At 35.0% G+C, this 17457-nt stretch overlaps 1 protein-coding gene across 4 annotated transcripts in view; it reads right to left on the bottom strand.

Moving 5' to 3' along the window:
- The window catches only part of RNGTT (RNA guanylyltransferase and 5'-phosphatase), a 327759-nt gene that overhangs the window by 298101 nt on the left and 12201 nt on the right, over positions 1–17457 (bottom strand). For all 4 annotated transcript variants that reach the window (XM_082405977.1, XM_082405974.1, XM_082405975.1 and 1 more), the window contains exons 3-6: positions 17036–17139; positions 16857–16945; positions 7320–7395; positions 5890–6130 (exon numbers count right to left, since the gene is read on the bottom strand). In XM_082405977.1, coding sequence (XP_082262103.1) covers positions 5890–6130; positions 7320–7395; positions 16857–16945; positions 17036–17139 — 510 coding nt within the window. The remainder of the gene's footprint in view (positions 1–5889; positions 6131–7319; positions 7396–16856; positions 16946–17035; positions 17140–17457) is intronic.

Below are 17457 nucleotides of genomic sequence, written 5' to 3'. Positions count from 1 at the left end.
TCCGTACTCTTTACCCTCTGATTCTTCCACCACACCCATACTGAATATAGACCTTGGATCAACCCACCATTAATCTCCACTTCCACACACAGGCAGCTGAAATTTACTGAGGAAAAATCACAATCTCAGGGCTAAGGATGAGATTTGCCTCCCTTGCTGAAGACCTATTTCTCTATCTGCTCTTGAACTTCATTCCCTTTAATCTCCTCAGAAATTGCTCTATCATTAATTCCTCTATCATTTCATTTATTTTCAACTTCATTGATTCCACTAGCTCCTTATCCTCAAGTAATAGATATGCTTGAGTTTATTCCATACTAAAAAGCCTTTTCTGAATATGTCTGCATCAAGCAATCACCCTTAGTTACCCTTTTTGCTCATAACCAAACTACTCAAATAGTCTGTACCAGTGTGCAGATAAGAGTTAACGTAATAGGACTGCTTGCAAGGTTGGCCCCTGGATGGCATCTGGGAACATGACTCCCAGTGTTCTCAGTCAACTGATAAGGCTGGTCATCATGCCTAAACTATTTGTACAGATAATAGTTTATGCTGAACAAATGTTTTCCTTCTGGGATTCTGGAATATTGATACACGCTAGGCACAAGCTGCCTACATGACCAACCATGCATAAAAACCTTGGGCACTGAGACTCTAACGAGCTTCCCTAGACAGAAACATCACACATGCGCTGATGCATTTCCACTGCTGTGGGAAGAGTGAGCTCTGTACGACCCCTCGTGGGAAGGAGAGAGCAAAAGGAAGCCTGTACATGGACTCCTCGAAACTCCACTTGTCTTTTTCCCTTATTATCCAGCAGGATATCCTTAGTACACTGCTGCGTTAAATCTTAGCTGTGAGTACAACTATATGCTGAGTCCTAGAGAATCTCCAAAAGCAGAGGTGGTACTGAGGACCCCTAACACAACTGCCTCCTTTTTCTCACCTCCCATCAGCTGCTTAAAATCACTAGTCTGCCCTGGCCCTGCTGTACAACAGAAAATTATCCTCAGATAGACACTTCATATCCTTACTGTATTTGTCCCCTCTATGACTTCTCATACTATTAAATCATCCATATAGATCACTACATAACTCTAAACTATTTTTCATATTTCTTTGTCTTTTTGTGCTACATCCAGGAAGAATTTCTTAGCTAGATCTTCCACCTTGATAATTTCCTCCACAGCTAACTTCAGTCTGCTATCCAACCCACCAACTGACATTTTTTCTTTATTATTATCATTTCTAAGGTCTCTAACTGGTTCTTCTCCATAATAGCTTGCCATTATTTTATGGATTGATATCCTCTCTTGTCTTCTAAAGAAATGTTCTGTTTGCTTTTTATAAACTGTTCTCTTCAGTGCTAGCTAAAAAGAATGAGCTAGTTCTATATGTACGAGGAAAAGAGAAAACTTCACTTCTTACCCTATATACTTCTAGATGTTCACATTTTTATTTTACAAAGAAAATTGATCTGTATGTCACTTGTGTACACTTTTAAATTAGAGACAGATAGACAGGTAAGTAATTGCGGAGAAATTCTTTTAAGATAACAGAAATGCCGTGGTAGGGTAAAAGTTGAAGGATTATTTGTTTTCAAATTTTCTTTAATGTCAGTATATTATTTTTATAAATAAAAACATATTTAATAATTTTAGTATCTACTAGTTATGATTTGAAAAGAGGAGAAACCTACCAAAATGCATAATGCTTCAGAATTTTCTTTTTTCATAACTCTACCTTTGGAAGTATAAGCTCAAATATTCTTGAAAATTACCATCGCATTGTCAGTCAGAAATCAAATCTAACTGCTTTCTCCAAAAACAAAGAAGGGAAGCATTCTGCTTTTGGCAATGGCAGACTAGTTTATTTAGACAAATTTTGCAGCCATGAGAAATGCTAGACAAAAATGTTAAAAGCACCTGTTTTAAGATATCAGAGAATTAGAAAGGCAGTAAGGATCTGAAGGGCCAAGAACCAAAGAAGGGAAGCCCTGAGAGATGAGACAGACATCTGGCATAGCTTTTCTCCTCTAGGATTTTCCTCTAAAGGCACTGTTTCCAAATTGGTAGCTGAGAGGCTACAAAACTGAACAGAACTTTCAGCATTTATCACAAGAATGGGAAAACAAAAATTGGAGTACCAGGTCACCAAGGAGGGGGGTCCTGCTTAATGCTCCAGGCTTTCAGTTAGAATTCCCAAGGGGCCACACTCCAGAATTGGGGTGAACCAAAAACAGACCAGCCCCCCAAAACTAAAGCCTAGCTTCTAAACAGTTCAATTCTTGACTGAGTTAAGATGTTCTACTCCTAACCCCGTGTAGAAGCAAAGGTAAATCTTCTCTGAATGAAGAAAACCTCAAATTATTTCCACAATTTTTCATACATAATGTCTAGTAAGCAGAAATACCCAGGTATTTAAAAAAAGAAAAAAAAAACCTACAATTGACTAGAAATCAAATGAATACAAGAAGAAAAACTAAAAAAAGGATCCAGAGAGTATCCACATATTAGAGTTATCTGACATAGGCTTTAAAATAGGCTTAATAGGGAGTTCCCTGGCAGTCCAGTGGTTAGGACTTGGCATTTTCACTGCCATGGCCCAGGTTCAATCTCTGGTCAGGGAACTAAGATCCCACAAGCCGCATGGCCAAAAAATTTAAAAATAAAACAAAATAAAATAAAATAGCCTTAATAAATTCAAAAACCTAAATGACAAGATACAGAATTCCAGCAGAGAACTGAAAGTTACTTTAATACTCAAACTGAAATTCCAGAAGTGAAAGTAAAATAACTGAAATTAAGTACTCAACAGATGAATTTAACAGCAGCTTAGACAAAGCTAAAGAGAGAATTAATACACTGGAAGATAGGTCAGAAAAAAAATAACCAGACTGACAAATATGAAACAAAAAAGTGGAGAATATATAAAAGAACATAGGAAACATTTTAAAAAATAATAAAATTCAAAAGTTCTATTGAGTAGAAGGAGAAAGGAGAAAGAATGAATCTAAAACAATATTTGAAGAGATAATGGTCAAGAATTGTCTAAAACGGATTAAAAAATCCAATCATAGATTCAAGAATCACTGTAAGTAGGAAGCAGGAAAAATACAAAGAAAACCACAGGTAGAAACATCATAGTAAAACTGCTGAAAATCAAAACCAAAAAGAAATTATCTTCAAAGAAGTAACTTCTCAACAGAAATGAATTATGGAATAATATCTTCAACATAGCAACCCAGAATTCTAGAATCTGGATTTTGAAGAACAACTGTTCTTTAAAATGATGGGGTATATAAAGACATTTTCACACAAATGCTGTAAGAATGTCTCACAGCAGATCCACATTAAAGAAAATACTGAAGAGAGTGCTTCAGTTAGAAGAAAAACTATGCAAATGAAGCCACAAAAATACACAAAGAAATGAAGAGCACCAGAAAGGATAAATATGTGGGTATAGCTAATGAATATTAACCATATAATGATGATGATGATGATGTATTATGGGATTTAAAGTATAGAGAGAATTAAAATACACAATACCAAAAGGGCAGTAAGAGATCAATGGACTCAAAAGTTCTTGGATTCTTGCATTATCTAAAAAGTGGCAAAAGTACTAACATTTACCAGACTTCAACAGTCAAAGATGCATACTGAAATCTTGGGTAACCACTAAAAAAATAGTAAAGGAATGTATAACAAGCATGGGTTGGGGTAACAGAACGATAAAAATAATTAAGCATAAAGAAGGCAAGAGGACTTCCCTGGTGGTGCTGTGGTTAAGAATCTGCCTGCCAATGCAGGGGACACGGGTTCAATCCCTGGTCCAGGAAGATCCCACATGCCGCCGAGCAACTAAGCCCGTGAGCCGCAACTACTGAGCCTGCACTCTAGAGCCCGCGAGCCACAACTACTGAAGCTCGCGCGCCTAGAGCCCATGTTCCGCAACAAGAGAAGCCACCACAATGAGAGGCCCACGCACAGCAATGAAGACCCAACGATGAAGATCCAACACAGCCAAAAATTAATTAATTTTTTTTTAAGGCAAGAAAGGAAGATAAAAAGGACCATACCACAAGAGGGATAAACAAAAACAAACAAACAAAAGAAAATAGTGAGACAGTAAGTTTAAATTATATCAGTAAAATAAATGTACATAGACTAAATATTCCAATAAGGCAAAAACTGTTGACTAGGTAAACAAAACCCAGCAACATGATGCTTATAAGAGTCATACCTTAAATAAAGGATTAATAAAGGCTGAAAGTAAAAAGATAGATACAAGGTCTTTCATACAAACACTATCCAAAAGAACACTTGTACTACCATATAAATAACAGACATTTTACAATGCTAAAAGTTAAGACATTGTAAAGATAAAATAATCTTTTATACATGTTTGTATAAACCAAATATCACCTCAAAATATATAAAGCAAAATCTGACAGAACTACAAGGAGAAATAGGTAAATCCACAATCACAGTGGGGAATTTTTAAACACTCCTCTTAGTAACTGACAAAACAAACCAGGGGAAACTAGGTTTAGGATTTTATTTTATATGTCATTTATTCCCCTAAAGATACATGTTCATCTTAGCTAGTTTCCTCTTAATGATGCTGGAGCTCATTTGCAATTATAGGGATTTAATCGTGCTTAAGATTATAAAATAAATGTCATTTTTAAGACACTTTCTGATGGCAAAGAAAAATAAATGCTGCAAACTTGACCCTATTTTGTAAAAATAGTAACTGTTTTAAACTCTTTTACACATTCAAATACTAGATCATAATTCAAAAACACATTAAGCATATGCTCATGATTAATGTTATTCTTAAAAAATACAGTTGAATTCCCTCACAGAAGTGATAAGAGGGTAATCATCTATATGTCATATTATGCTATTAGACTTTCTTTAGAATGTGATTCTTATTTTTCTAGGTATGTGATTCAGTCATTTCAGATATCTAAGTCCAGAAAATGAGTTAGAGTGAAAAACTAAGTTATTTTTGAAATTATTTCCATGTTTCAAAACAATTTACACTTTCAGTAGCCGCTGAGTCTTGAAGTTTGAAATGTGTAAATACATATTAAAACAATGTTTTTCAAACAAGAGACTTTTTTTTAAAGCCCTAAATAACTGTATTTTATTATTTACATAAAACAAGGCATTTTCTTCCTTGCCTGTCAGTCAATGCCTACTAATAAATGAGTTGTGGGATTTACTGCTCACCCATGATATCCCACACACCTTAATTATTAACTTTATTAACAATGAATTACCGCCACACTGTCCCTGACTTTACCCTTTGGCCTACACCATCTACTTGTGTATGTACAAGTACAACCAGCAATCTTCTTCTCAACATCTCTCCTGTCCTCCTGAGAAAAGAAGGTAATGCCTGATGTTTCTTCTTAGGCCTTTTATTTCTAGAAGATTAACAGGAGTTGACTATAGAAGAAATAAGAACCTTCTGAGTTCAACTTTACAGAAAAATATGAAAACACCACCCATGGAAAGGAGCAGAATTTATATGCAAAGTTATTTTAACTATGGGACAATTTTGTAAAGCATCAGTAAAAATTTTCACTCCATATTTAGTTGGAATCTCACAATACTTTGCAAAGAAACAATAAATTTTCAATCTAACATCTAAGAGTTCTTTGGTTTACCTAAGAAACAAAAACAGGATGAATTTATATAACTGAAACTTTTCTTGTAGAAAAGGCAAAGATTCATGGCTATCAAGAGTCTTTGGAAATAACCAGAATGAAATAATCTAACAAATCTAGCTAAACAAACATAGTTAACATTCCATTTGCATAAATCTCAATGAAGCTGTAGAAGAAAAGGTAAAGACTATAATAGTATTTTTAAACATTACCAGTTTTAAACGTTCTTTTCTCCTTTTGCCAAAGGAGGCACTCGACCCAGGTTCTGATTCCTTTTTTCCATCCTCGTCCTCATCTTCGTCTTCATCATCCTCAAAACACCAATCTGGCAATAGAGGTGGGGGTGGTGCTTCCTCTATATCACCATAGCGACGAAAAAGTTCTTTCAAATAATCACCCTTATAAATTCCCGGTGGTCTGGCTTGAGCAAAAGTAGCAACTGCTGCTTCAATACTATGGAAAATAAACACCATGCAATTTCCTCACTACTCTCCATTTATGCAGATCTATCAAAATTCACTTGTTACATTTAAGGCTATTATACAAAGCATAATAGAGGTTTTCTAAAATGGACAAATCACAGTCCCCACGCTCAAGGCATTCAATCTATTAAGAGACAAATTCATTCTGAAACATTTTTAACATAAGTACATGGGAATTTCCTAAACTCTAGAGGTAAACTGCAATGAGTGCATAGACAAGACCGGGTAGAGTCTGTAAGGAATTTAAGTAAACCCTTGAAGTTTGAGGTCTGACTCTCAGCGAAAACATCAAAGAAATGTGAATAGCAATATGAAAAGAAAGTACAAGCATGCTGGTTTTTCAGGAACTTTCAACACACCCAGGCATTAAGAGTACTGGTCATCAGAGAGAGGCTAAGCATAGGCTGAGTCTGACATAGGAGTCTGTATCGTGTAGCATTACTGTGTAGAGCATCTGAAAGGCCAGAAAGGAAGAGCTAGAAGTGCATGCAGTAGAGAACCCCCAAGGATGAATGAGCAGGAAAATATACAGTCACATGTGTACTTCAGCTGATTATATTCAGAGAAGGATCTACTGCGTGAAAGGCTTTGTAAACAAAAGTAAAGACCTTCAAAGTAAATGAGGAAATTCAGTTAGTAATATCCCATTCTCTAATCTCTCAGAATCTAAAAAGACACTTTACAAATAACAGCTGCTCATAAAGACATGCTTATTCGTTTAAACAGAGTAACTCTGTCCCCAAAAATACGTTTTCTGTATAGCATTTAAGTTTTTCCTAGTACTCAATAGGTATTTTTAAAAGGTACTATTAAAAATGAAAAGAAGAACAATAGTAACCTCCAAGGTGAAAACATACACAAAATATTGGGAGAACTTGTCTCTGATAATTCTGTAAAATGTGAAAAAAAAAATCTGGAAAAGAAAATGCATAGTATACGGGATCCATAAGCACTCAAAGTGCTACTTAGTAGAAAACACCAGGTAATGAATGGTGTTCGAAAGATTAACCAAATCTAAAATGAAAACCACTTGAATCAATCATATTACTCATGACTTCACCAAAAACGTGGCAATATAAAATGCTAAAATTGAAAAATCAATAAAAAATTTTTATCAATTACTAAATATGTCTTCTTCCATTATAACAAGAAACAAATACCTCCAATCCATTTTCTCCACCAAGAAGGCACATATGAGGAAACCAGTGCGATTGAAACCATGAGTACAATGAACACCTAGAAAATAAAACAATTTTGATTTAATAAATCACTTTAGAGGCTACGTTTTACTTTAAAACCCCAACCTGCAATCAAAACATTTCAATCATTTTATAAAATAACTACATTTTTAAAGCTTGGCCTTCTTTTATAACTATTAAACCTGTCAGCTTAAATTGCTTAGAAAATAACTTATAGCACAGCTATAAGTTTAAATATAACATATACTGATTTATTAGTTACAACTGTTTCTAAGGTCTAAAGTTTTATCTTAAAACTAAGATTCCAGGGCTTCCCTGGTGGTGCAGCGGTTGAGAATCCGCCTGCCAATGCAGGGGACACGGGTTCGAGCCCTGGTCTGGGAAGATCCCACATGCCGCGGAGCAACTGGGCCCGTGAGCCACAACTACTGAGCCTGCGCGTCTGGAGCCTGTGCTCCGCAACAGGAGAGGCTGCGATGGTGAGAGGCCCGCGCACCGCGATGAAGAGTGGCCCCCACTCGCCGCAACTAGAGAAAGCCCTCGCACAGAAACGAAGACCCAACACAACCAAAAATAAATTAATTAATTAATTAATTAAAAAAAAAAAAAACTAAGATTCCAAGCATTTTAAAAAAGGAGGTATTTCATCAAACACACAGCTCTAAAGAACACAGGCACACGCACACACACGCACGCATGCACACATACATGCGGGACACTTCACTGGATACGGAAAATAACAAACTGATGGATACACAGTAAAATAAAAACAAAGTTCTCTAGAAACCAACTGACTGTATCTTTACATTAGCTTGTAATCTTCCAAAATGAACTTTTAGAAGAAAAACCTGCTGAGAAAAAGACATTTATTTTTGTTAAGCTTTTTTTTAGGACATATTCAAGATCAGTGTGGTCCTGCCTCTATATTCTGAAAAGCTGCAAATGAGTTTCATAAATTCTAAAACTGACTGCATTTTCAAGTCATTTGAACTACTTTGAAAAAGTAATAAAAACAGCTTGGTGTACATTATTAAATGATCACGCTGTAGAAAACCCACTTCAATGGCAGCTCAACGTAAAGTAGAGATGGAGCATCAGTGAAGCAAGAAAACTAGTAAGGAAGCCATCCCAGTAATTTATATGTGAGATAAGGATCTGAATGACAAGGGTCATGGTGATGGGAATAACAGGGAGAGGTAGGTGGAAGAAACATTTCAGGTAGAATGTGCAATCTGAGGGGTGAATAACTGTCAACACTGAGAGTTTGGTTTCTGACTTGGGTGACTATTTGGGCAATGGCCCCGTTTACCAGGTAAGGAAGTACAGGAGTTTACATCAGTCTTTTGGGCAAGGCAATGAGTACAGCTGGACATGCTGAGTTTAACGTTCTTATGAGACTTACAAATATTTGGAAATAAGGGTAAAGAGCTTCACAGAGAGATCTAGCTGGAGTTGTGGATTCAAGAATAATCAGCATGTAGTCACTACAGAAGCAGTCTGTGGTGTAGGCAAAATCACTGAGAATGGGTAAGTATCAACAGAACAAGAGAAGATAATTAAGGATGGAATCTGAGGAAAACTAAACTTTCAAGAATAAGTTGGCGGATGGAAGGGCATAAAAAAAGACTAAGAATGAACAATCATGGGGTCAAGAAAACAAAGAGAGCATGAACACTGGGTCATGTTCACCAGGAAAAGAGGAAGTTCCAAGACAGGAGTGTTCAACTGTTTAAATGTCACAAAATGATTAGAACTGAAAGTCACTATTTGTTTAAGACTGCAGAGTGAGGACTCCAGATCGCAGAGATGTGAATGAAAATAAATGGATTCAAGTATCAATCTTTTGGAAAGTTGACTGGGAAGGAGAAGGGGAATATAAAACAGAAAGGTGTGGGGTTTTTTTGGAGGGAGGGGTAATATTTTAATATAAGAGGCTTGGGTATATTTACAGGCTGAGAAGGACCTGGTTAAATCACAGAGACTGAAATAGAGAACAATGATATAACTGAAATGAAGTTTCTGAAAAGAGATAAAAAAATAAAGAGATCAGCCTTGAACAGAAAAAGTTACCCCTTAGAAATAATTGCTATAATCATGAAACTCTATAAATTCATCATCTCCAGTGCTTTGTTAAGAAAACGTGCCTCAAAAGTTACACAAAGATGTCAGCTGTAAATAGACTTTTTTATTCAACATAAATCTTAACCCAACATGTAAATTTCCTTTCTACTTTATATTTGAGACCGATTTAAGCAACAAATACTCTAAAAATGTTTCTCATCTACACCACTATTTTTGTATCTAATTTTTACTCTAGCAAGATTAACTAAATATTTTTATGAATAGGAAATATAAGAATAATTGCCAATTAAGTGATTAAGTCATGCGATGATATGCAATTTAAGAAAGTACCAGTGCTCATTATTCAACATAGTTTTGGAAGTTTCAGCCACAGCAATCAGAGAAGAAAAACAAATAAAAGGAATCCAAATTGGAAAAGAAGAAGTAAAGCTGTCACTGTTTGCAGATGACATGATGCTATAATACACAGAGAATCCTAAAGATGCTACCAGAAAACTACTAGAGTTAATCAATGAATTTGGTAAAGTAGCAGGATACAAAATTAATGCACAGAAATCTCTTGCATTCCTATACACTAACAATGAAAATTCTGAAAGAGAAATTAGGGAAACACTCCCATTTACCACTGCAACAAAAAGAATAAAACACCTAGGAATAAACCTACCTAAGGAGACAAAAGACCTGTATGCAGAAAATTATAAGACACTGAAGAAAGAAATTAAAGAGGATACAAAGAAATGGAGAGATACACCATGTTTTTGGATTGGAAGAATCAACACTGTGAAAATGACTATACTACCCAAAGCAATCTACAGATTCAATGCAATCCGTCTCAAACTACCAATGGCATTTTTCACAGAACTAGAACAAAAAATTTCACAATTTGTATGGAAACACAAAAGACCCTGAATAGCCAAAGCAATCTTGAGAAAGTAAAACAGAGCTGGAGGAATCAGGCTCCCTGACTTCAGACTATACTACAAAGCTATGGTAATCAAGGCAGTATGGTACTGGCACAAAAACAGAAATATAGATCAACGGATTAGGATAGAAAACCCAGGGATAAACCCATGCCCATATGGTCACCTGATCTTTGATAAAGGAGGCAAGAATATACAATGGGCCACAACTACTGAGCCCCCGAGCCACAACTACTGAAGCCCACGCACCTAGAGCCCATGTTCCACAAGAGAAGCCACTGCAACGAGAAGCCCGCACACCGCAATGAAGAGTTGCCCCTGCTCTCCGCAATTAGAGAAAGCCCACGCGCAGCAACAAAGACCCAACGTGGCCAAAAATAAAACAATCAACTAATTTAAAAAAAGAACTTATTATGTGCCAAGTTATTTTAAATATTTTTATTTAATCAAAAGAAATGTTTTTTACCAAAATACACGTGTGCTACTCATGAAAATATATATTCACAAATCTGGCCCATGTATTTATAACTAGGAACACCTAAAGTAATTAGAGGCATTAGTTAAGCTACATATCTATTATACGTAGTCCACCATTTACCAAGAAATCAGCCATTTCTCTTTTAACACAAAACAGACATTTTTATTTCTCCAGTCCACAAAATTCTTATCCTCAAGTTATTTCTGTACATGCAAACAAATGCACTATAGCTCCATAATCTCTTATTTGTAATTAAAGAAGCTCTAAAAAGTTAAGATTTTTGGTAGATTATTTGGGGACAAAACCTGACCTGAACTGATATGACGTTATTTATAGTCTATTTTTCTCACTTAGTGTGAATGAATATTCATATATTTAACTGCAGAAATGCTCTCTACACCCAGATTATCTCTAATACTATTTTCCACTTAAAGGAACCAGGCTCCTTAGAGAAAAAACTGGTTCCAGGTCTGGAAAACACGTTGTACCAGAAAACAAGGAAACCATCAAAGACTGATAGGGTGCTACCAAAAGGATACAGAAATCAACATGAAGGGGCTCCCATTGGCCTAGGATGGAGCAATTTGGGCATAAGAATAAATATTGACTGCGACTGATTTAAATACATCAACTATATAAAAATTCATGAGTTCATACAGATACTCCAAGAAAAAAAAGTAATCAGTCACCACTGGAGATTGGTAAGATACCAATTCATTATTCTGGAAATTAAGAAATAAAGAGAATCAGACACTTAACTTTATGTGCTTCCTGATGTGGTGTGAAAGGAACCATACAACGCCAACTATGAAGTATGCTTGCCAAAATATATAAGTATGCCTCTCGATTTAACTACCAGTTTACAGGACATACAGAAGACAAAGGAAAAAGTTAACTAATACTATGAGGAAGCACTCAGGTAGACCCAGATAATGGAATATTTTATAGGACAAATGACGTGGTTTCTCCAGCAAACTGATAGCATTAAAAAAGAGAGTGAATCAGAGAGATTTGAGACATAACAACAAAACGCAACATGTGGACACTATTGGAAACTGGTTTGAAAATCTAACTTAAAAAGGCATTTTTTCTATAATTGAGGAAACCTGAAAATGGACTAGGATTTAGATGACCTTAAGGAATTTCTCATTATTCTGTTTGGCACAATTGCATGGTGATTATATAAAAACCAAAAATCCTTATCAGTTAGAGATGCATACTGAAACACTTTAAGTGAAATGACATGGTATCTGTGATCTGCTTTAAAATACTCAGAAAAAAATCTGTCAGGGGGAGGAGAGGAAAAATGAAAAAAAAAAACCAGCAAAATGATAATTATTGAAGCTGAATGATGGATACATGAGGTGTCATTTCACTATTCTCCCTATTTTTGGTATGACTGAAAATTTCTACAATAAAGAAAAATTAGGGGGTACTATCTCCAGGGGAGGTAACATAAGAATTGGAAACATATGACCCCCAAGGGTTTCAGATAAGGGATTATGAAGCTGTAGTTCTTCCTAAACATCAGAAAACACCTGAGGCTTCTGTGTTTCAAGAACTTTTCATTTCCACTAAGTCTACAGTATTATCCCACAACCAGGCTAACTGCATGAACTGACAGTAAAATGATGATTTAAAAAAAGAGTAGCTTTGAAAATAAATCTGAGTCTAACTTTTGTCACGTCACAAATGTCTACTGTTGATCACAAGTATGCTTCAGCAAGAATGTGTGCAAGGCTGATGAAAATTCCATCTCGGATACTAAAACACAATTAAAATATTGTAAAAGCAGACCAGTTTTTTCTGATCCTAAGAGTACAAACTTGATTCTTTATTCTTTTTGTTTGAAAAGGTGTTACCAGCAACCAGCTCTAAGACCAGTTTCTGTTGTTGTCTTCAGAGTATTACAATAAATAATTGCCACTACAATGCTCCAAAACTGGACAGGCCCAAAGCAAATGTTTCCACTTCAATCCTCATGAAGAGAACCCCTACCAGTGATATAAAACAAATAATATATAGTAACATATAATATATTGTAGCACAGTTCTATAATTTTTTTTAATAACCCATAAAACACTCAATTTAGAAAATTTCCCCATCAGTTCTTCTAAGAATACAACCAGACAATTTATAACAAGGGTTGACTTGGGAGTATTAATCTTCCTGAAATCAGGATATTTGATTCCAGATGTTAAGTGTTCTTGAAGTTCTTCTTGAATTCTTCTTCTTTACCCCTACAATGGCTTCTCTCGAATGAAAAAAGTTGTTTTTAATTGTTCAAATAAAGGCCTCAATGCTATTTTAGGCTGTATATGTTCTAGTTGTATCCTAAATATGTGTGTATTTGTTACATATATTCATGTGAATGTGTAAATATATACACATATACATATCACAATACCATGTCATATAGTCCCATATTATTGTTCTTCTGTTAAATAAATTGCATACTGTACGACATAAATGATCTGCTTCTATCAGAGGTGTAAGCTGTTTCCAGTTTTTTAATTACAAATGAAGATGTGATTAAATTTCTTTCTCATAAATCTTTATGCCCATCTCTGACTACTTCCTTTAAATAAATTCTTAAATGTGGCCTTGACAAGTCAAAGTGTGTGAACACTTTTAAGGATCTTGAGAAATATCACCAAATTGGCCCTCCAGAGAGGGTGTACCAATTAACACTCAAATTAATAATGTATAAGTACATCCACTTTATCCAAAGCTTGACATTATGATTCGTTTTTAATCTTTGCCAATTTGATGGGGGAAGGTAACGACATATATTTTAATTTGTATCTCTTGTTAACAAGTGAGAATGAAAATTTTTTTCATGTTTCTTGGCTATTTGTAATTCATTTCTTATAAATTTCATTTTCATTGTTTTCCATATTTTTCTATGGAGGAATGCCTCTTTTGCCTGTTGGATTATAAAATCTTTTTGTATATAAGAATATTAACTTTTATCTGTCATATATGCTTCAAATATTGCTCCCAATTTGTCAAATATCTTTTTGCTCTGTTTCTGTTGTGTTTTATAACACAGAATTTATTTTTCATTTTTATGTGGTCACTCTAGAAACCAGTGCAGCAAGTAATTAGAAATTTGGACTTTGAAGTAAGAAACCGGATTACAAACCTGGCTTAACCACTTATCAGATGTGTTACCATGGAAAAACTATACTTAATTTCTCTGAGATTCAGTTTTCTTATCTGTAAAATACAGATACTGCCACATACTATACGGATACTGCCACATACTACACAGAGTTGTTATGAGGATTACATTCATTCATTCCTTCATTCATTCACTCAGAGTTTCCCACCAACTCTGCCAGGCAAATAATATGCATTCATTAATTCCAGCTGTTACTATTACCATGAATAGACATTTTAATTTTTGACAGCAGTTTTCAAATTTAAGTATACATAAAAATCACCTAAGACCCTTGTTTTAAAAACAATTAGATCCCTAGGCTTCATTCCCAGAGGTTTTGATCATACAAGTCCAGTACGGGGCCCTAAAGCATGCACTTCTAATAAGCATCCTCAGGTGATTCCGATGCAGGCGGTCCAGGAACACGGCTTAAAAAATACCTGTTTATGGATTCTGCCTTTGATGAGAAACCTGGAATACCCTTTCTTACCTCAGTTAAATAAGTACTGACCTATATTTCTCCTATATTATTATGGGTCCTTTCAAAAATATCTGATCCATCTAAAATATATTTTATTATACAGTTAGCTAATTGTCTCATAACCATTTGTTGAATAATCACACCTTCCCTCTCTGATGTGAAAAACATCTCTACCACTAGGAAACCACTGTAGTTTCCATTGCTTTACCATATGCTTGGATAACTGGTAAGGAAAATCCCCTTGTTACTTTTGTCTTTCAAAATTTTCTTGCTCATAATTTCACCTGTCTGATTTGCCAAACAATTGTTTTCTGTGCTCAATAAATATTGACTTAATGGAGGCAGTGGACTTTACAAATAGAAATTAACTTCATAGTAATTTTTCCAAAGTCTCATTGGGATTTTGCCTGGAATTACACTAAAAACTGGAAATTAATTTGGAAACAATGAATCTCCATTTCTTCAAGTCTTTTAACATACAAGTGAAATTTTCTTAATTAAGAACTCCTACATTTCTTAATAACTTTATTCCTTGGCGTTTTGTACTTTACAGAAGACAAGTAGTTTAGAGTATGAACTCTAAACTTTACTTAGGATCTTATCTAAGCTGTAACCCTTAGATCTTATCTTAGGATCTGATCTAAGCTGTAACCCTTACTAGTTATGTGAATGACCTTAAGTCACTTAACCTTCCCAAGCCTGTTTCTTATCATAAAATGGGGGGTGACAATAACATCTACCTAATAGTATTGAGAAGAAAATGAGACAATGTTTGTAAAATGATTTACAGAGTGACTAGCAGAGAGAAATGTTCAATAAATGTTAGCCAATATTATTAATAGTAAGATTAATGAGACTATTCTCTAACTATATTTTCTAACTAGTTATTGCTTGTTCGCAGGAAAGTTGCTGATGTTTTCCTATTTATCTGTGTCCAAATATATCCCCTGAACTTTCCTACTATTCCTAAAATTTTTTCAGTTAATTCTCTGAATGGGGAAAATAGTAGCTGCTTAAAATTTTAAAAAAGAAGAAATCACAAAAGAAAATATATTAACAACAAAAGCTTTTAAATATTACCCAAAAAACTAAAAGGAATATGAATTGGAAAAAATTTCCAACAGTACATATAAGAAGTTAATTTATGGCATCTAACCATCAGGTGAAAAAATTATTCAACATATTGTGCTGAAACAAATGACTGACTATATAGAAAACATTTAAATTGGATCCTCAATTCAAACCATATGCCAATATAAATATCAGAAGGAACAAAGAACCAAAACTAAAAATCACAAACCTTAAAAATTCTAGACCACTCCTGGCAACATTTTTCGTAATAGCAAAAAGAACTGAAAATAACCCAAATGTCACTTTAAGTAATAATCATTTCAAGAAAATTTACTCATTTGTTACATTTATGTTTATTGGCTTCCTTCCCCTGCTTCCCCAACCCCCTTTTTTCTGTTTTCTCCCTGAGCTGTTCCAAGAGCCTGTACCTAGCAAAGAGTAGCAATCAATAAATATCTGCTGAAAGAACTGTCCATCAACAGGAAAGTGGATAAACTATAATACATTCATATAATGGAATACTACACAGCAGCAAATAAACAACAGTTACATACATCACCATGGGTCACTCCCAGAAACACAATACTGAGTGAAAAAAGAAAGGTTCAGAATGATACATACAATATAAAATTCAAAGTTATAAAAAATAAATATACATATAGTGTTTAAGATACAGTTTCCCAACAATACAACTGAAGAGGGGCAATTAGGGCTTTATCATGAAAAATTTTTAAATTACAAAAATACATTTATTTTGGGACTTCCCTAGTGGCACAGTGCCCAATGCAGGGGATACAGGTTCGATCCCTGGTCCGGGAGGATCCCACATGCCGTGGAGCAACTAAGCCCGTGTGCTGCAACTACTGAGCCTGCGCTCTAGAGCTCGCGAGCCACAACTACTAAGCCCGTGTGTCACAACTACTGAAGCCCGCGTGCCTAGAGCCCGTGCTCTGCAACAAGAGAAGCCACCACAATGAGAAGCCCACGCACCGCAGTGAAGTGTAGCCCCTGCTTGCCGCAACCACAGAAAGCCCACGCGCAGCAACGAAGACCCAATGCAGCCAAAAATAATGAACAAAGAAAATAACTTAATTTTTAAAAAAGAACATTTAAAAAATTCTTTAAAAAAAATACATTTATTTTATAGTTCACAGAAGTTATTCTACTACTTTAGTAAACGCTTCTTGGTGATGACTTAAAAGAGAAAAAAAAAACTTCCATATCAACTCACTTGTAAAAAAGAAAAGGGAAACCCAATCACAAAAGAAAATATTCAATATTGGTAAAGTGAAGCCAAACATACCTATAAGCTCAGGCGGGTTTCTTTCATTAAACCGCTCACATAGACGAATAAATGTCTCGGTATTCTCCGTTGTAGGGCACTCGCCATGTCTAGTAATACAGAAACATTTTTTTTTTAAGAAGAGATTACAAATTTCAACAGAAGGTTTAAATATTAAGGAATCTTAATACATGACTTACCCTTTACACTGAAGTTTTATATATTTGATTCCTTCTTTTTCTATGTCATTTCTGTCATAGAATCTTGAAGTATTTGTCAGGTCCACCAACAAGCCCATTTTAACCTTAAAAATGAAAGAAAGAAAAAAGGACAGATTTACTGGTAACTGAATTTGTACCAAATCAAACTGACTAAATGGGAGTATTCCAGGCCAGTTCATTCAACTACACTAAGGGAGATTTTAGGTTCACTCTGCCAATGAACTATTAACAATGAAAGTATCACTTATCCAAGTCTTACTCAAGACATAGAACTTAGGCACTAAGTAAAATAAATTAACCCCCAAACTAATGATGAAACAAGAACATAAGCAAAACAGACTCCACTTCAACATTACAGAAGTGTACCTAAAAAAGCAAACACTGATGTAGTTTCCTGCAGC

Source organism: Balaenoptera borealis (genome assembly GCF_965194805.1).
Source record: "Balaenoptera borealis genome assembly, chromosome: 9".
Lineage (NCBI taxonomy): Eukaryota > Metazoa > Chordata > Mammalia > Artiodactyla > Balaenopteridae > Balaenoptera > Balaenoptera borealis.
The sequence above is the reverse complement of the archived record's forward strand: the minus strand, read 5'-3'. Positions and strand labels throughout refer to the sequence as shown.